The sequence below is a fragment of the Trichechus manatus genome, unplaced genomic scaffold, assembly GCF_000243295.1.
Source record: "Trichechus manatus latirostris isolate Lorelei unplaced genomic scaffold, TriManLat1.0 scaffold00104, whole genome shotgun sequence".
Classification (NCBI taxonomy): domain Eukaryota; kingdom Metazoa; phylum Chordata; class Mammalia; order Sirenia; family Trichechidae; genus Trichechus; species Trichechus manatus.
This window is the reverse complement of record NW_004444040.1, coordinates 7,969,764-7,991,458: the sequence shown is the minus strand read 5'-3', so window position 1 is coordinate 7,991,458 and position 21,695 is coordinate 7,969,764. Positions and strand designations below refer to the sequence as shown.

The 21,695-nt window shown below is 39.1% G+C and overlaps 1 protein-coding gene across 1 annotated transcript in view; it reads right to left on the bottom strand.

The window, feature by feature from the left end:
• Nucleotides 1-21,695, bottom strand: part of PLCB4 (phospholipase C beta 4) — a 423,663-nt gene that overhangs the window by 177,208 nt on the left and 224,760 nt on the right. The window contains exon 7 of the mRNA XM_023737565.1: nt 1,810-1,908. Coding sequence (XP_023593333.1) covers nt 1,810-1,893 — 84 coding nt within the window. The 5' untranslated portion in view covers nt 1,894-1,908. The remainder of the gene's footprint in view (nt 1-1,809; nt 1,909-21,695) is intronic.

The window sequence follows — 21,695 nt, the reverse complement described above, 5'->3', positions numbered from 1 at the left end:
TGGTGGGTTTGAACCGCTAACCTTTTGGTTAGCAGCCAAGTGCTTAACCACTGTGCCACCAGGGCTCCTTTACTTATGGGATAGATATTAATCCAGTGATTACATTTAATCTCTTCAAAATGCCTTTGTCTAAATTATTAGAAGTTATCTAGTATTTTATCATTTTCTTATAGATTTCCAGTGTCTGGAAAACTGCCTTAGAAAACTGCAAATCTTTTGGGATGCTCTAGCAGACCCAGCGTAAGATATATCTCACAGTAAGGCCAATGGTCCTCATCTTAGTGACCCTGGTACCCAACCGACACCCAGCTCATTTAGAAGAAGACTTGGAAATGCATCTAAGCTAGGCCTTGGCTTTCTCTACCATGTTATGTAAAATGAATAAAAGTCAATTGAAATGACTTTTTATTAATTTAACTATATAAAATTGGTGATACTGATAATTTTTTTATTTAAAAGATGGAGGTTTAATATGGTTTAATCTAATATTTGGAATGTACTGAAGTTCAAGTCCCCACACAGGTCTCAAGGATTAAGTCCTCTCACCATTTCAATTATCATGAAGACAAATAACAAAATCAGACTGAGTGGAACCAATTGTGTCTAAAACCCTTTTTTATGGTATGGGTCTACAGTGAGTTTAGCAGTTGCAGGCACATTCTGCTAGTCTCTGGAGAGAAAAAGTAAAATATGGTCCTTGACCTCAAGAATCTCAGAGTACAGTAAGGAGAAAAAGAAAAACATTAAATAAAATGCAAAGGGAGTGTAGTATGTGCAACGATAGGTTAGTGGTGGCACAAAAGAGTTATCAACTTTTATTGACTGGTCAAAGAAGACACCACAGGTGTGGAGATTTTTCTTCTGGGTTCTGAAGGATAAGTAGGTGTTCACCAGTCAAACATGGAGGAACACATACATTTTGGGAAGAGGGAGCAGCATGTACAAAGCATGTAATAGCTTAGTTCATTGGGGAATTGTAAGTGGTTTGGTAGGGCTAAAGGAGAGACTGTGTGGGAATTAGTGGGAAATGAAGTTGTAGAGTTAGGCAGGAGCCAATTATGGGAGGCTATGTATTTCATTCTAAGGCGTTTCCTTTATCCTGTAACAGGGTGTTATGGAAGCATTTCAAACACAGGAGGAACAGGATCTGAGTTATATTTTCAAGTACTGGCAATGCAAATGATGCTTCCACTCTCCTATTCAGCCTTTCTAAACAGACTGGTGGACCCAAGTCCCTGCTCCATAGAAAGTCTGGAGTCATCACCAACTTGTAAGGGTGCAAACAGTAAATGATACAGGCAGAGGCAAGTGAAGCTTTGGTCAAACTGGTATATACACATGAAGTAAGCAAAGCAAATGACTGAGCCAAAGTCCAATCACTCTCACATTTATACAGAATATAAAGTTTGATGTGGAAAGCATGCCAAAAGCACCTCATTAATAAGCAAAAATTATTACTACAGGAAACCCATCTGTAAAACAAGGATAACAACAGTAACTACTTTATAAGGATGTTGTGAGGAATTAAAAATAATATACATCAAGCGCTTAGAAGGTTGTCTGGCATGCAGTAAACACTAAATGAAATATAGTATGATTATCATTATTGCATCTGACACTCAGAGAGCACTCAATAAATTAGTATCGTTATTATATCTCCTAACTTGCCGCTTTGCAACTATTCTGGCTTACATATCTGAAATGCACAGATGTCCTTACTTATGTCAAAGAATATTTACTCAACAGTGTAATTAAAATTAAATAATTATTAGAATGTTTTGAGAAAAAAGATTAGTCGCTTCTTTTTACCTCTTCATATCTGTCAAAAACTGCTCCGTCTTGTAGAAAGGAAGGAACTTCTTTCTGCCAGTTAAATTCATAAGGTTTGGCCATGATTGTACTCAAGACCTGAAATGAAAAAAGAGTATCTCATTAGTGAACAAAACTAAACAAGTGAGGATCAAAGGTTAATTACTCTTGTATTTACGTACTTATGACAGCTTTTCCTCAAATCCTTAGAGTAAGTCTATACATTGTCATCTTTTCTTTTGATCCCAGTTTTCTTCCTCTTCATTTCTAAACACGGAGAAATAATATCAAGAAATACCAGAGGTGATCATCTGGCAAGCTTCCCTTTCCTCTCCAAATTCTATAAAATAAGAAGACTTCTTTCTTTTTTGAATCTGTTGGGATCAGATTAAAGATGGAAACCACAGATCAAAACCTGTATTTAGGGGAGGTCTGCTGCAAATAGCTGGTGGTTCTAGGGCCACTACCAGCCTGAAGGCCAACGCCAGAGCGGGTGGGAGCCCACAGAGTGATGAGCTGCAGAAACCACAGGAGTAGTCGAAATGTTGTACTGCTCATGGTCCTCTTCTTAGCCCTCTACCACCCCTCTTGGGCCAGGCAAGGAACCACAGAATGTCTGCTTTCTAGCATGGGCAGCAAGTATGACAATGAAAGAGAGGCTGGGCACTGTTCAGCGTTGCCGTCTATACCGAGGAAGAAGTGGATGTTCCTTTTATCCAACCTTCTTAGTATTATGCACCATGGTGCACATGCAATAACTTTAAACAGGGCATCTTAAATGAAAAAGTAAGCGTACAACCAAGAGTAACCATATATTTAAGCAAAGCCAAGAGCGTGGAAGATATACTCCAAACACAGGAAGTAGAAGAACTTCTGCCCAAGGAAACAGAGTTAACAGAACAAACAGAATATGACTTTGGTTAACTATGGTTGATATCCTCAGATAGAAGAAAACAGTATATTCTGTTCCTAAATTATAATCAACCACCGATTATAGAAATTTTTAAAAAGTTGTTGAAATAAAATTCATAGTAGGTTGGCTGACCAGTAAGAGAACTCAGATGGAGTATTGAGCCCAGGAATTCTCACAGAATGCAATACAAGAAGATATACAAAGCATGAACGGAAAGTTTAGGCACATGGAAAATGGAACGAAAAGGTTCAACCACCATCTAATAGAAGAACTTCCATTAGAAGGAGACAAATGAGAGGCAATGGAGGGACAGGAATAATGAGAGGAATAGCTGGAGAACATTTCTGGAACCTGAATATTTGAATCCTCAAAATGAAAAAAATCCACTGATTCCAAGTAATATAAATCAGAGAAAACAGATGCATGCACTTAAATATACCTTGTGATGAAAATGAGAACACAAAATGTGAAGAAAAATTATAAAATCTCTCACAGATGCATAAAGAGGAAAAGGGCAATTTAGAGGCAAATGACAAACTGAAACCAGGCAAGTCATTGGCAGTACTGAATGTGAGAAGACAGCAGGCAATGACTTCGAAGGTCTGAGGCAAAATGATTTTGGCCTTAAAGTTCTGTGTCCAGTCAAATAATGCTTCAACTTTTAGGAGAAAATATAGACATTTATAGACTTGCAAGGTGTCTCTTCCTGTGTCTCTCTCTGTCTCTCTGTTCCTTAGTCTATCTCTTTCTGTGTCTCTCCACGTCTATTTCTCAGTGTCTGATGCGTGTGCACACACTCCGTATCCACAAGCCTCTTTACCCAAGATGCCTTAGAAGCAAGCTTTTCATCCAGATGATGTGCATTTCTGCCTTCTATGACATTAGACAGATGTGCAGAGAAAAGTAACCTGCAGACCGCCTCAAGCTGCTATGGATGAACACAGTGATCTGTAATGAGAAAAACCAACTACAGGGAGCTAAGTGTTAGCATTAAAGACAGATTCAAAAAACGATTTGCTGCCCTCCCTGGTATACCAACTGTGGAGAAGAGAAGAGTAGGCAAAACATCTCTCCTTCATGTGTACTTTGCTCTTCTCATTCCCTCCAACCATCCCTTTGATTTTTATTTTAAAGAGCAACAAGATGCTTCTGATATATAAAAAACAATATATCAAAAATGAAAATGAAAATAAAACATATCGATTTATATCATCTTTGGTTGACTTAACTCTGGTGTCCTTAGGATCTTTCCAGGGACAGGACATATGACGTAAATACCCAGTACATGATGTTTTTCAGACCTTACTTACTACCATGCCTAAAATACTCATCTCTTTCCTGAGTATTACTTTCATCATACTGACTGCAGTATGTGAAGGACTCTGTGGGGGAGTGGATGCTAATGGATGGAGGATGGTAATTCTGATCTTCATCTCCAAGGAGATTCCCAGTGGCGATGGAAACTCACTGAATATTTATTGAATTGCTTACTTTCAGAGATTTGGGGTTCAGAAGAAGGTAAGAGGCATTTTGGCAGAATGATGTTGGGAGTATCCTGAATTTTCTCAATTTTAAATTAGGGCAGAGGGAGGGCTGTTCCTTGCCCTGTCTCTGAAACACTTCCTAGGGCCTGGCATTAGGGGCAGTAACTGGCCTATTTTATGTAGATGATATAACTATGACCTATAGACTAGAAACTGTTGAGCCAGCCAACTGTATTTAACAGCAGTTTGATCTAGGTAATTGATTTTAAAATAGGAACAAATGAAGGTACAAATTGTAGTCCAACTGAATCCAAAGGAAGTTAAAGGGACCAACGGTGGCTTCTTTTACAAGGCATGGGGGGTAGGGGAGGAACTGACCACTCATTAAATAGGTCCTTCCTGTCATAATCTCACAGACCCACCCACAGCTAACTGCTAAAAAACACTTTCAATGTGCCATTCCAAAGGTGGTTCTTCTTAAATTCTCTAGCTTGCCTTCTAAGGCCTCACTTATAAGACACCTCAAGGTGTTAACTGTCTTCTCCACCTTGGAGAACACCACCACCTTGCCCTACAGAGCCCACAGGAAGGGCCAGTTGTCTCCTTAAGGAACTCAGGGAGTGAAAGAGAATTTACACAAAGAATGGATATATAACCCTACACCTTTTCCAGTATAAACACCATTAGCATTTACTGGAAGGAGGCCAGTGGCTTTTAAATAGTCTCATTGTTTCTAAATTCTTATGCAACTGGGATGGATTAAGTATTGCACTGGCTGGAGAGGAAAACTCACTGGACTGCAGACAGCTTGGTAGGAAGAGGGAAAGAGAGGAGGGGAGTCCTAGAAGGTCCAGTTTCACAGTAAGTAGAAAAAACCTCCTTTTAAAGAAGATGAGGAGAAACTGACAGAGTTAGCAGGAGGGCCAGAAGGAAGCTGAGGTGAGGCTGTTGAGGGACTAAATATTCAAGGAGGACATGTACATCACCCTTGAAGATGGCCTTCCATTCATTTGGTTGGGCTGATTCAAGGAACAACAACTATTTGTTTTTTGGACTACTCTGCACTGTATCTTTAAACTTGTTTGGTCTCCCTGGTTAGACTGACAGGGAGGTCTTCAAGATTTACAAGACCATCAAACCTAGATATGCAGGATGACTTAGAGAGTTAATTCTGCCCACCAACTTCCTAGGCCAGCTGGGTCAATGTTTTTGGCAAATTTTTTTGTTTCTGGACATATGCCTTATATTCTGGTAGAAAGCAGGCAAAAGTAGTACATAAAATCAAATATATTTCAGGTACTTGGGTGTGATGGAGCCCTGGTGGGCACAGTGGTTAAGCATTCGTCTGCCAGCCAAAAGGTCGGCAGTTCAAATCCACCAGCCACTCCTTGGAAACCCTATGGGGCAGGTCTACTCTGTCCTATAGGGTTGCTATGAGTTGAAATTGACTCGATGGCAATGGGTTTTGGTTTGGTTTCCTTTGGGTGTGGTAGGCTAAATATCGGCTCCCAAAAGATATCTACATCCTAATCCCTGGAAAAGCAGAGTGGTTAAGTGCTTGGCCACTATCCAAAAGGTCGACAATTTGAACTCACCAGCTGCTCCGTGTGAGAAAGATGTGGCTATCTGCTTCTGTAAAGATTTACATCCTTGGAAATCCTATAGCAGTTCTACTTTGTCCTATATGGTTGCTATGAGTCAGAATAGACTCAATGGCAATGCATTTTGGTTAATCCCTGGAACCTGGGAATGTTACCCTGTATGGCAAAAAAGGACTTTGCAGATATGATTAAAGTTAAGGATCCTGAGATGGGGAGATTATCCTGGATTATTCCAGGGGGCCCTAAATGCAATAGCAAGGCAGACGGAGATTTGAGATACACAGGAGAAAGCAACACAGAGATTGAGTGATTTAGCCGCAAGCCAAGGAATACCAGCAGCCACCACAAGCTGGAAGAAGCAAGGGACAGAATCTCTCCTACAGCCTCTGGAAGGAGTGTGTTCCTGTGACATCTTGATTTTGGACTTCTGGCCTCTAGAACTGTGAGAGAATAAAGTTCCGTTGTTTTAGGCCACTCCAACCAGTTGCTATTGAGTCGACTTTGACTCATGGCGACCCCACGTGTGTCAGAGTAGAACTGTACTCCTTAGGGTTTTCAATGGCTGACTTTTCAGAAGTAGATTGCCAGGGCTTTCTTCCAAAGTGCCTCTGGGTGGACTTGAACCTCCAACTTTTCAGTTACCAGCCACGTATGTTAACTATTCACACCACCCAGACACTCCCTTGTGCCATCAGTTTATGGTAACTGGTTACAGCAGCTCCAGGAACCTAACACACTGGGCCACAAAGCAGCTGTCTTACTGAAGCTGGATATATGCCATGAAAAGCTCAGCGAGGTGCCAAATAAATCTGGAAGACAGTAGGAACCACTCTGCCTCGAAGAGAGCAGGGATTCAAGATACATTTGTTCAACTGAATCAAAGACAAATAGAAAGAGAAGTACTAAACAAAATGTCATCTACAAATGACTTCAGATAATTCCTGTCCTGCTATTCGAAAGACCCTTTGAGGAGTAAAGATACAGCTTCTGCAGTATATCTTTTCTCAGAATCCAAATGTCTTTGAACAATTTGGCACGTCAGCAATAAATGCAAGCTTTAAATAAACCCTGCAGTTTGCCCCAAGCCAATCAAGGTATTCTCCATTTATTATTTCTATTTGTGATTGAATGAATTAGTTCGAAAAAGCATTTGATTCCACTTGAGAATATCTTCCCTACATAGCCTTTGGAGCCCTGGTGGTGCAGTGGTTAAGAGCTTGGCTGCTAACCAAAAGATTAGCAGTTTGAATCCACCAGCCGCTACTTGGAAACCCCATGGGGCAGTTCTACTCTATCCCATAGGGTTGCTATCAGTCAGAATGGACTTGATGGCAACAGGTTTGGTCTTTTCGCTTTATATAGCCTTCAAGTGAACAAAAATGCAGCATGACTCAGTTATGAGTTTTCTTAAGTGTAACTTTTATCTTTCACTCTCAATCTTACCACAAAAAAAGTTCCATAAAGAATTAATCCCTTCTTATTCAACCATACAAATCCCATTAAACCAAATAATCCATGACCTTATATGGCCCCACGATGAGCCCAACCAAGGTTGAGAGTGGGATAAAATTCCCACTGACTGAAAGTAAATCATCGAAACTAACAAGAACATTTCAGTGTCCGGCTCTTCAATCTCTACATAATGTATCTTTATATTTCCAAAAACACATCAACAGTCATCATGAGATCATCCAGAGCCTCTAAATAAATGGCTTTACTTCACGTAAGAATCTAACTTGACACTGATATATATCATCATTAATGATAATTCTCCCCATCTGCCAAAAATACCTCCATTGTCATCGTGCCATTAAATAATCTTTTCAAAAAGCATATAAAGAGTGAAAGACTAAGAAAATAATAATAAATAATGCTGGTGAAGATTGGGAATAAAGGCATTTTTGTTCCTGTTCTGAAAAAGAATTTTGCAATACATTTCTATAACCTCACTAGTAGAGTATTATATTCTTTGATACAGTAGTTCTACTAGTAGGATTTATCCTAAGTAAATTAATATAAAAATCTGTGTAAAAAGATATTCACTGCTGTAAGTTTATGATAGAAAAATATTGGCCTTCTATGAGCAGTAGTAACCAACTGATTAAATACACTATATTGTATTTAAATATTCTGGTCCCATTAAAAAATGTTTTAAAGGAATAGCTATTTGCATAACAATAGCAAATTTAAGAGTTTTTAAAAATATATTCTTAACTCTTGTTAAGCAACTAGAAATGCTTTTAACATGCTGTTAAGCAAATAAAAAAGGTTATAAAACCTAACATATATTGCTTAAAAACATACTATATATAAAACATATGAGTTATATATAAAATGTTTTTCAGCAGTGTGTGTGTGCATGTGTGTGTGTTTGTATACATACATTTACAGAGGAAAAAGACAAGTAAAAGACATATACCAAAATTCAGTAGTAGTTATTTCTGGGTGATGTGATTTTAGGTGATTTTTATTTTCTTTAATACTTTTCTGTATTTTAAAATATTCATAATGACTGTAATTTTTATATTCAGTAAAAAATTATCTCTCAACTAAAGAGAAGATGACATTAAAAACATATTTATTTCATATAAATCAATTTTTAAATAATGTCTATGTTTTCCTCCGAAGTTCCTGGCAAACAGCAGGGAGAGACCAATGAAGCTATAAAATGTTCTCCTTTTCCTTTTTAGCTTTAAACCTTAACTGTACATCAGGAGCCTTCACATATACCATTAGGACTGATTCTTATTTATACTTAGTAAAAGAGTTAGTAAAACATACTAAAACTTAGGTATTAACGGTGAAACCTCTATTCTTATTGATATTTGGCAGTAAAGTTGATTACAGTGATGCTGAATGTAGTCTTTAATAAATTCTGAACTATAAGAAACCTATGGCTTTTGCTGTGATAAATCTACACAAAGCATTGCCTGATTCAAAATAATTTCCTGGGGTTTTTAAAAACACAAATTCAAAAGGAATAAAATGAGGACAGAAAGTAAACGTCAGCTATTTGTTTCTATTTCCCCCACCTTAATATTAATCATGATTAAAAGGCAATTTTAACTTTCTTAAAATTTAATAAATAATAGCTGAATTAAAAAATTACATGAATTTCCTTTATAAATTTATTAGCTGAAGTGTGATCATATTATATGCTATATTATATTAGGACTTTACAAAACATATGTGAAAGATGCTTTGTTGTCTGGGGTATTTAGAGAATCAGTTTAATTTGAAAATAATGAATAACCGTTAATATACAATACAGTCTACAATGGTCAGTTTTCAAAGAAAGTAGAATACGATGAAGTATGATAGCTTCCCCAAGCAAGAATTGATTTGTTTCAACAGAATGGATGTTGGTTGTTTGCCTGCAGAAATTCTCTTGGAAATGACATCTGAGTTCACATGGAAGCTCTTGAAGGTCCTCTTAAACATGTTAAGTTGTTGAAACTGTATTAAAAGTTGTCTATGACTGGGGTTCCCTGACCTGATAATCCCTTGCTACACACCTCTTCCCTAGCAATTAAGTCCCTCTGAAGGGTTCAGGCCAAGGCTCAGGTTTTTGGTGGTGCAAATGATTAATGCTCTTGACTGCTAACCAAAAGGTTGGTGGTCTACCCAGAGGGGCCTCGGAAGAAAAGCCTGGAGATCTATTTCCAAAAAATCAGCCATTGAAATGCCTATGGAGCACAGTTCAACTCTCACACATGGGGTTGTCATGAGTCGACTCGATGGCAACTGGTCTGTGTTTTTAATGGTGATGGAGGGCTCACTGGCAGAGGTGGAGAGCAGCAGTGGCCTCACTGTGTATATCTGGTATCAGATTCCTCAGTGCTTAGTCAGTTCCTGACTGTACAGCATTCTGATCTTTGAGAAGCAAACTATATTCTTTGCATATTAATCATTTTTATAGTGGTGAGTTACAGAAGTGACTGCTAAATTTTTTTTTGTTTGATAGAATAATAGACAAGTAAACCTTTAGCACATTATGTATGTATGTAAGGTAGGAACCTGGAGAAAGGAATATATAATTTAACTAGAGTTTTCTCTGACTTTATGGAATAACAAACTTGTTTCAGTAGAATTTTTTTTTTATTATAAAAATTCTGCAAAGTAAAGATACCTTATTTCTTATGTCTCTGAAATAAAGTCTATCTGTTCTTATTGACTACAGAGGTACAGCAAACAGCAGAAGGTATTTTAATTATTACTGAGCATTTAAGATAAGTAGAGTTGCCTCAACAGCCCCTGAGAAATATCAGGATTAGATTATACTTGGAGTGGCAAGTTTTCTTTGTTTATTTTCCTCCCTTCTCTCCAAGGTAGAACTTCTCACTGCTTTCAAGCAGAGAAGTAACAGAACGTCTGTTGGAGGTGTACAGGGTAGCATCCACAAAAACACCAACTTCTCCCTCAGTAGTCAGTGTTGTTGTTGTTTGGTGCCTTCAAGTCACAGTGACCCCCTATGACAGAGTAGAACTGTCCCACAGTGTTTTCTAGGCTGTAATCTTGAGGACTAAGGTGTGCCTGACCCAAGCCATGGTATTTTCAATTGCCTCGTATGCATGTGAAAGCTGGACAATGAATAAAGAAGACCAAAGAAGAACTGATGCCTTTGAATTATGGTGTTGGTGAAGAATATTGAATATACCATGGACTGCCAGAAGAATGAACAACTCTGTCTTGGAAGAAGTACAGCCAGAATGCTCCTTAGAGGTAAGGATGGTGAGACTTCATCTCATCTACTTTGGGCATGTTATCGGGGGGACCAGTCCCTGGAGAAGGACGTCATGCTTGGTAGAGGGTGACTGAAAAAGAGGAAGACCCTCAACGAGATGGACTGACACAGTGACTGCAACGATGGGCTCAAGCACAGTAAGACTGTGAGGATGGCGAGGGATGGGGCAGTGTTTCGTTTTGTTGTACATAAGGTCTCTATGAGTCAGAACCAACTCGATGGCATCTGACAACAACAATCTTTTCCAAAGCAGATTGCCAGGTATTCCTCCTGCAGAGCAGCTGGGTAAGTTTGAACCGCCAATCTTTTGGTAAGCAGCCAAGCACTTCATTGTTGCCTCACCAGGGCTCCTTAGTAGTAGGTGTTAGTCATACACAATAATCTTTGAGGAGAGCTTGGAGAGTGTCTCATTCCCACAACAAAGGCTCTGATAAGGTCTGGGAGAAAAGAAAACTAAATGGCATCATAGATAAGGTGCAGTTTTAGGTAGAAGTTATAAAAAGATTATAAAAATAACTGGCCTCTCTTGGATCTTGTTTCATGGTGTTCTTACTTGTACAGCGAGGGTAGAAGCCCTGGTCTTACTGGTCAGGAAGGCACCTTTGTCCTAGAAGGCCCAGGGGTTCCAGGATGGGTACCATGAGAATGGGGTCTTGGCTTGACCTCTCCCTCAATACCCCTCAAGCTATCAGTGGTAAGATCTGGTTAGCCAAGGCAGGACCAAAGCCAGGAACATAGCAGAAAGACAGAGAAGGTCTTGGCCCCATGAGCTTGCCTTAGATCAGTGGTTCTCAGTGTGGTATCCAGACAGCAAGCATCATCTGGGAGTTTGTTTAAAATGCAAAGGTTAGGCCCCACTCAGACCTTCTGAATCAGAAACTTTGGGGGTGGGGTCCAGAAATCCATGCTGTATCAGCCTTCCAGGTAATTCTGATACAAGCTAAAGTTTGAGAACCACTGCCTTAGATCAAGTCTTCATCAAAAGGGAAAAAGGGACTTTTGGTTTTCATCTGTAGCACAGGCCAGTTCACCAGGGAAAGAGGATTGCTAGGCATTTGGGACTGAAGTGCAGGTGAATAATAAAGGCAGTCCATTTGTCTAGAGTACACACTTCCTTAAGGAAAACCAAAGATACAGAGATCCTGGGTTGTGGCACTGGTTTTCCAACCAAGACTAAGAGTAGATACTTAGGGCCTGAATTAAGTTGGTAATTTCTTCAACTATTTTTTTCAAGCCTCATCCTTAACGGTTAAATCTGACGAACCTAGTTAAGGATGACAGGTGATTTGAGGAAAGCAAATAAAGGGTGATTAACTGAGTCATAACCAAACGGTTGGCCAACACAACATCTGTATAGTTCGTAATGTCGACATTTAACAAGTAATTTCAAGCAGGTTCCTTCTTTTGGCCCAAACCTTTAAGGTCACTGATAATTACAAGCTATGAATACTAATATTTCTCCCAAGGACTGAGAAAGAAAGATGAGATAAAGATTCAACCAGCTAGCTCCATATTTAAAGAATTGTGATAAGAAAGAGCTGAGCCGAAAGATTCTGTAAAAACATGAAAGTTCTAGAAGAAACACGTGGTTGAAACTCATCTGCATGGAAAAGCAGCAGCATCTTTCAGCATTTCCCTTTACTTTCTCCTCTCTGGCCCTATCTGACTTGATCCACTGTCTCAGAGCCACCCAGCCTTTGCACAATCTCCTTCCTCTCCATGGATCTTCTCTTCCCTTTGCACTCCTGAACCTCTCTCCTAAACTTGGTTAGCTACTGGTTATCCTGAAGGTATCAGCTAGAGTAACTGGGTTAGGTGCCATTCCTGTATTCTTGATTAACCACCGTGTACTTCCCTTTTTTGTAGAACTCACCATACTACATTGTAAATATTTGTTTTTCTGTATTTTCACTACACCAGGAAACTTGTTCACGCTTAAAAACAAACACACAAACAGAAAACCAAACCAGGTGCCGTGCAGTAGATGCCGACTCATGGTGACCCCATGTTTGTAGAGTAGAACTGTGCTCCACAGCATTTTCAATTGCTGTGATCTCTCAAAAGTAGATCACCAGGCCTTTCTTCACAGGTGCCTCTGGGTGGATTCGAACCACCAACCTTTCAGTTAGCAGATGAGCACTTAACCATTTGCACCACCCAGGGACTCCATTCACTCTTATAGTGTCCTGCATATAGTAAACCAGTTGCCATCAAATCAATTTCAACTCATGGCAACCCCATGTGTGTCAGAGTAGAACTGTGCTCCAAAGTGGCTTTTCAATGGTTGGGAGTAGATCACCAGGCCTTCCTTCTGAGGCACCTCTGGGTGGACTCAAACCTCCAACTTTTCAGTTAGTAGCCCAGTGCGTTAACCATTTATCCACCCAGGGATTACGCCAGCATATAGGAGGTACTCAATAAACACTGAATGAATGAAAGAATGAATGAATGAGTGAATGAATGTCTTACTCTGTGGAGGAATCCCCAAACAACCCTAAAACAAACCAAGGCAGAGAACAATAAACTCATCTCCTATTATCCAAATATAGATTTCAATGCCATTTTTGGGTGTAGCTGCTCCCCTTTCAGGATCTTGAAGTGCTGTTCCTGGTCTCTTGTTCTTAACTTAGACCCTGCTAACCCCCGGTACCTGGCTAGAGCCCAGCCTATAGAATGAGTTTTCCATTCTTTACCTGGCTCTGCAGCCTGACTAGGCCTATGAATAACTTACAGCCTGTACACCCAACCACACCTCTGCGATGTCCCTTACCCCCAGGGCAGACCTCTGACTACTGACTTCCACCGCGGACTGCTCAGATTGGGACTTGGGTACCCTAGGGTGGGGCCCCGCCCTGGACATGACCTGATGGGGTGTATGGTTTTCTTATCTATACAGACTGCTCCTTCAGCGTTCACCGCTGGTCCTTCTATCTCTTGTGCCCAGTCCTCTATGCTTTGCCCTTCATTTGCTCTTTGGGCTAGATTTGTCACAATCATTGGACAAAATATCACCAACAGAAATCACACTTGCAACCCTATGTACAACAGAACAAAACACTGCCTGCGCCTGCAGCATCCTCAAAATCATTGCTACATGTTTGAACCCATTGTTGTAGCCACTGTGTCAATCCATCTTGTCAAAGGTCCTCCTCTTCTTTTTCACTGACCCTCTGCTTTACTAAGCATGATGTCCTTCTCCTGGTAACATGTCCAAAGTACGTGAGACAAAGTCTTGCCATCCACACTTCTAAGGAGCATTCTGGTTGTACTTCTTACAAGACTGATTTGTTTGTTCTTCTGGCAGTCCAAGCTCTCAAAGGCCTGATTTTTGCCTGAATTCCTCTAAATGTTTCAAAAGGAAGATTTTTATTTTATCTCTGCCTGAATAATCTATCTGAATGTTTTCTCAGGATTCCAAGATGGTACTTGACAAAAATAAGGAAACTGCTTCAGTGTAGGAACAAGCACAAATTCAAGGGCTTGATGATTCCTTTATTTTGAAAACAATTTTCTGATTTAAACACACACACACGTACTACACACAATGGGCTCTTAAATTTAATCAAGACTCTTTGCATTTAAATGTTCTCCAAGCTATTTTATAAATAGGTCTTTGCTACTCTACAGGAGCTGTAGATGAGGATAACATACGAGACCATGCAAACTGGGACTGAGTCTGGACCACGTAAGGAGAAAATAAAATAATTCTCCTTAGATTCTGAGCTAAAAGTATCCAACAATAACAGTTTTCATACCTTCATCTACATAGGGATACCACAGGACCTTTGTTCAAAGAGATATGCCCTAAATAAACCTCAAAACCTCACATAAAGTCATTTATCTCCTTACTTGTGTATTCAAAACTGTTGTACCTCAATTCTTCAAAAGCTTAAACTAAGGACAGAGATGGAACAAATAAAATAGAGATAATGAGAATAAATTACATGGAATTTAAGGCTTTAAGAGGTTGATTTTACTTTTTCTATCCATGCAAATTCTTTTAAAACGTGACCAGACCTTTCTTCCTCTTTTTTTTAATGCACAAAAATACAATTAGTCTGGCATTATAAATTAATTATTATTTCAAAATCAGCAGAAAATTTACTATGTGCATTGGTTTACGTAGGCGGGAGTGCACAAAAAAACTGAATATAAATATTAGATGCTGTCTTTGGCCTTGTCTGATAGGCTAGTTGAGAGACTGAACATTCAGTGCTGTTCTTTATTACCTGCTTCAGAAATACCAGCACCAATGTTCACACAACTTGAAGTAAGTCTTCTAATATGACATTAGAGAAGTGAATTAGAAGGATCCAAATCAACTGGTTCTATAAGTAATTTGCCCACACCCTAAAAAAATTAAGTCTGAATTTAATTATATATTACATTGTTTCCACAACTAATTAAATTAATAAGACTTTCTACATCCAGTCTGCTGGAATGGAAACAGCATAGCGATCGGAGATAGATGACCTGGATTCCTGTCCCAGCTCTATCAGGAGTTGTGTGACCTTGAGAAAGTCCCTTAACCTCTTTGAGCCTTTGTTTCTGTGTCTATAAAATACAGAACATGAAACAATCATTTCTTGATCCCCTCTTGCTCAAAATCAAAAAACAAACCCATTGCTGTCGAGTCGATTCCAACTCACAGCAACCCTATAGGACAGAGTAGAACTGCCCCATAAGGTTTCTAATGCGCAGCTGGTGGATTTGAACAGCGAACCTTTTGGTTAGCAGCCAAGCTCTTAACCACAGCGCCAACTTGATCAAACATTATTTGGGCTCCTAATACATGTAGATGCTACTTAAGAACCATATATGACCTTCCTGAAATACATTTTATTTCCTAAAATGAAAGCCACATTCAGACAGTTCCAAGGAAGATGAAAAACAATGTATTACTATTGTGTATTGTAGAGCAACTGACAGGGTAATGACATGGTGACATTTCTAGAACAACTCTTAAGTATCAAAGCACACTTTCAAGATGCCAAACCCTTGCCCAATTCTTGTAAGCTCAACAGGCTTCAAATAATTGTCCCTTTCATAAGATGTGTGCTTTTATTGGATTATTTTTAAAAATGTGTCTGCTTCTACTGCTTATATGGAAACTGAAAAACATTCCTCACTCTAATAAGGTCCAGAGGCAACGGGAAGGATATCAGAGGTCAGAGAGTCGGATGTGAAGCAATTCCCAAGAGTTCATGTCGTATTTTATTTTAGCAAATGTCTCTAACTTCTAATTCAAGCCGTATCAGCTGGCTGGGAAAAAGAGAGAGTAAAAATGGAGCTCCTTAAGCTAAATTCCCCACCCCTTGTTAGACAAGCACTTGGTTTCGCCAAGTGTCAGCACTAATAAGCAAAGTCACTGAAAATTCCTTTGGTCCTTGCATCTGCAATCAATTATTTTGTTTCTTAAGGGGTAAAGTTTGACCCAGCATATTCTCAAACACTACAAGACTGCAGGCAAGTTTGAAAGACACACCAGAAGGAAGTCAACGGCCTGACCTAAAGACCAGGAGGACGGATCCTCATTAGCTGAGAGACGCTGGACTTCCTGCAGTAATGAGAAATGAAAGCCGGATCCTGTCACTACTCGGCCCTAAATGCTTATGCCGGGGGCTATACCCACACTGACCCATAAAGCTTTGCATGGCTCTCGCTATAACAGCACTCAACACCTATCCAATGGTTTACATTTTACCAAGTGGTCTTGTATAATCTCTTCAAATCAGAAACCATAACATGACTGCCAAATGGGGAAAGTAAAGCTCAGAGAGTTTAGATACCCTCCAATTCTGCTAGAACTAGAACTTAAACCACCTTGGACTTTTGACTTCACACCTTCCCTGTCTAACTCTGGCCTTACGATGAAAGTTCCTTAAATTCAGTAACATGTTTTGAAGATATGCTCTCTGATCAAAAGAGGAAAAGTCATCTTTTCCTGGGATTGTATTAAAGCTGCTTTAATAAGAAGTCAGCCAGTTGCCGTTGAGTCAGTTTGGACTCATGGCGACCTCACATGTGTCAAAGTAGAGCTGTGCTCCATAGGGTTTTCAATGACCAGTTTTTCAGAAGTTGATCACTGTTCCTTTATTCCGAGGTGCCTCTGGGTGGACGCAGACCTCCAACCTTTCAATTAGCTGCCGAGCAAAAGTTAACTGTTTGCCCACCCAGGGACTCCTTAAGAAGTAATTATACCAAAAATAAGGATTGCTTCAATAAAAGACCTGCCTATATTTATTACCAAGGAGCCCTAGTGCTTGGCTGCTAACTGAAAGGTTGGTGATTTGAACCTACCCAGTGGCTCCACGGGTGAAAGACATGGCAATCTGCTTCCATAAAGATTATAGCCTCGGAAACTCTATGGGGCACTTCCACTCTGTCACATGGGGCCACTATGAGTTGAAATTAACTCAATGGCACCTAACAACAAGAACAATATTACAGTCATCATCCAGTTTTCTACTTTGCAATTATGTGAGGACAGAGATCAGCATCCAAATCGGGAAATATTTTATATTACCCAAATGAAAAATAAATTTAAGTTTCCTTTCTGCTTTTTTGAAATGCCATTATAAAAGAACTGTTCACTTTGAAAATATCAGTGTCTCTAATTCTTAGCTTTGTTTTCCGAGTGTTCCAAATGTAATAGAGAAAACTTAATATTATCAAAACATCAGGATCTAGGCAGTTGGCCTATGACATTAATTGTCTTACAATGCTATTTTGGAATATGTCTAGTAGGCATTTTAACAAAATTATTGTGGTAGTCTATATTAAACTATGGTTAAACCACAAGTGTGATTAAGCCGTTACATCGTTATATTTTTATTTTGCCTTATTTGAAAACAATACCCAAGGTAAAAAGGAAAGGAAATGGGATTCAGTTCTGACCACCACATGAATGATAAGCTAAATCAGGTATTGTAGCAAAACAGCTAGTATAAGTAAATTAATTATTATGCCCTTAAATTTTAAAGAGAGAATGGCTATTAATCAATGTATATTTTGGCCACTTTTGTCACACCTTCCCATGGCCAATCTTCCTTAAAAGAGAAAAATGGGTTTTGATCAATAACATCATTTCCTAACCATCTAAAACCAAAATCAAACCTGTTGCCGTTGAGTCGATTCGAACTCACAGTGACCCTACAGGACAGAGTCGAACTGTCCCATAGGGTTTCCAAGGCTGCTTTACAGAAGCAGATTGCTGGGTCTTTTCTGCCGCAGAGCTGCTGGTACGTTCAAACAGCCTATCTTTCAGTTAGCAGCCAAGCGTTTAACCATTGCACCATCAGGGCTTCTTGTCCTTATCTTGGTCCCCTCTTAATATCTGTCAAATTTAATTCCCACCTTCATCCTATACTCTGCTAATTATCTTTTCACATGTTCCTTGGTGATATGTCCTTGCTATTTTGCTCTCAGTATTCTCCTTCCCATGCCAATCTTATAGTATCACTTATAGTATCTTATCTTGTTTGCAGAATGTCATTCCTTTGTTTTCAGTTGGTACTCTTACTAGCATGTCAGATGTCCAAATATGCTCTGAGTTGAGCTCACTGCTACAAAAGGACACCTGGAAGAATGGGTCAAACTATCAGGATACCTGGAAAAGAGGTGATCATCTGAATGGCTGGTGAATTCCAACCTTAATGAGCTAATGGTAGAGATGTAGTTGTTCCAACCTTAATGCCATCTTAGAAAGGACACTGATAGAGGGCTGTAACAATCTCAGCAAACCCTTTCAGTTCCCATCAAAACTTATTTTGTACATTTCTGTGACACAATTTTAAGAAGCATATCAACAAAAGAGACCTAGTAGGGATACGGAAGTCACTTCATTTAAGCAACCATTGATAAAAGAAAACTGGAGGGATCTCACAGTTAATCTGGGCTCTTCCTGTAATAGAGGTGAGGACAGAGGCCAAGAAACTTTAGGAGAACTGGGCAAGGTCCCACGGGCCTATTGCAGAGCTATGGTGGAACCACATCCTTGAACTGCCAGTCCAGTAATACCCATGCTTTCCTCACTCCGACTCATGGCCAGGATATGAGAGCTGCCTTCATGTACTTGAAAAGCACCCATGTGAAAGAGGGAGTAATATAGACATTCTGTGTTCTTTCAGAGAAAAAATTATATACCAAGATTAGAGGTCTCCGGCATGTAGATTTTAAATTAACATCAAGAAAATCAGAATTATTTTACAATGAAGTAAGCAGTTTGACAGAGAAGAATGCTAGTCACTCAAGGATTTTAATGTCCCTCTGTTTGGGGAGGTTATAAAGCGAATTGTTGCACTGGGTGAGGGACGGGACTAACTACCCCTCTAATGTCTTTTCAGAAAATTATGTTCGGTTAGTCCATGTCACTAGGACACTATCAGCATCTTTCCAAATTCCTCTGAATGGAAGTCTAAACAATCTCTAGCTTCAAGGATGCAGTGAAATCCTTTTTTAAAAATTTTTGTTCATTTTGTTGTTGCTAAGAATATACACAGCAATTCAACAGTTTCTAAATGTACAATTCAGTGACATTGATTACATTCTTTGAGTTGTGCAACCATTCTCACCCTCCTTTTCTGAGTTGATCCTCCTCCATTAACATGCTTTTTTGATCTTTATTCTGTATGAGAATATTGATTAAAATTCCAGTGGTGAACAGTCAGATGCAGAGTTTTTGACTGTTTGGGGAAGGCCTATCTGGTTTTGCATTTGTAAAATCATCCTGGAGCTGATAAAAAAGCACCACTTTCTATTCGTTAAGCAGTCATTCTCTCATCTTGGATTTGTGGACTTGAAAAAGACTCATGAAAGAGTCAAGCCATCAAGAAGACGATAAAAGACAGTTCCAAAGACGATAAGACACACTGACTACATTTCAAAAAAGACCTTTTTCCACCCTAAACTAGAACTGACAAAAAAATATTATGAAGTCAAAGTGAAGGGCTTTAACATTTTGGTCATCGGTGTTCCAGTCTCTGGGAAACAAAGAATTTCAGTTTCAGGATACTAGCCAACATTTTCACTTGGGGAAGTCACAGTTTATTCGCCAGAGTCACCACTTTATTTTATATACTGGATATATAAAACATTTGTCATAAGCCATTGTATACTGCTACGCTGCTAAACAGCTGCTACACGCCACCACCCTCTCCCCTATAACGGTACTTTTAAAACTGAATACCTGAAATGTAGGGGTGCAGTTTTCTATCTTGTTAACGTCTTTGAACAGTATGGAGACTGTTAGCATTATTAAGACCACAGGCATCTCAGCAGTAGCTAAATGACACTGGTCCAAAGGGAAAATATGTCTTTGAAAATTCTGTCTCCTCTCAAGGTTAAATTATGGAAATTAGTGTTGTTTTGCTTACAGGAAAGAAAAACACAAGCGATTTGAAGAAATGTCACGTAAGATAAACCCTGAAATACAGATAAATTGTACATTCTCTTGTTCAAGAAAGTTCCCATCTCTTCTGCAGTTTATACCACAAAGTAATTTTATTAAAGTTTTATGTAAAGGTCATTATTGCATTTCTGTAATATTAAAATATATCTGAGCATACAGAAATCCCCTATGAGCCTGAAGTATTATTTCAAGACTGAGTTTATTAAGGTTTTGGCGTGACTCAATATTTACTTTCTCTAAATATTACAATCATTTTCAAATCAGATAAGCAGCGGGATATAGAACTGTGGCTCATAAAAATAAAATCAGGGAAATGGCATCATTGCATATCAGTTCTTAGAGATTAACTTTAAACATACTCTAAAATGGTGAGGCGGCTTATCGAAACAGTTCAGTCCACACTGGCACCCTCATTTTACAAAGGAATCAGATGGTACATGGTGGAGGTCTTTGTAGTATGGGCCCGAGTAAAGTGATATTTTTAAGACAAATTCTAATTCCAGCGGCAAGAATAATTTTTATCTTCACAATACTGTTCGTCTCCTGATACCTTCACTTTCTCCTTCAGTGATGACTGTACAGAGAAATACCTCATATGTCTGTACCTGAGCCTGCTGTCTTAAAGTTTCTAACTCACATATTCCAGGAAAGATGTACAGTTTATCTGTTCTCAGAGAGCAGAACCTGTTATGTGATAATATGTGAAATTATTGCCACGATTTGTTTTTAAATAAAATCTTCAATGTTAACAAACATACTGGAAGACTCTGATGCAACCTAGTTATTGAAAAGGACCGCCTCAAGTTTTCAGAGCACCTGCAATCTCACCAGGTTCCCCATCCTTTACTCCTAGACTAGACACCTGGCCAAGACATTGAAGACGTTGCTTGGCCACAGCCCTGTGTTCAGGAAGATGACCACTGAAGATGACCATACAGGCCCCCGTGGATGGTAAGTCCGTACAGAGATGCTGATGGCATGTGAAAATTCTCTCCAATGGGAACTCAGGTCTTTTTCCCCTTTATGAAGTTTTCTGCAGATTTTAACAGTTGACTAGAATCTTCATGACTCATGCTGACCTTGCTGTCATAGTCTTAACGGTCTTGACTCTTGATGTATTTTGTAATTGTAATTTAAACTAGATGTAATACCTTAAAATATATTCATAGTGCTCTACAAAGGAGTATATCACATTCCAAAGCAGAAGTGATTGGTTGCAGAACTGGCATTTCCTTTCTTGGCCCTGTGGAAGAAAATGTTGGTTTTTAACTATTCTTAGACAATGGAACATGAAAGCTTTAGGCCTGCAAAAACGGATGCTAAGGATGCAAAAACCAGAAGCCAAGTAGTCTTCTCTAATTGCTGCCTTCCTAACTTAATTCAATCTCTTCCACCATACCCATAATAACTCACTTCCTTCAGCAAAACTTTTATGAAGAAAGTGAAACAGTTTAAGGGTGGAGACGTACCCTAAATGTGTCTATAGGTTAATAATATTTTCAGCCTACTTGATTACTAATAAATCACCCAACTGTGGGCACCTACATCCAGGAAGTATAAAAGTAAATGCAAAGAAAAACCAAAAAAAACCCTAAACTCCAGGATAATTTAAAATATCTATCAACAACACACACACCTACACATGATACCTCATAATTACATATGACACATGGACTCAGTCTAGCAGCAAAATTGTACTCAGAGCAGGAAGGACTAATTTCAAGACTGGATTCAA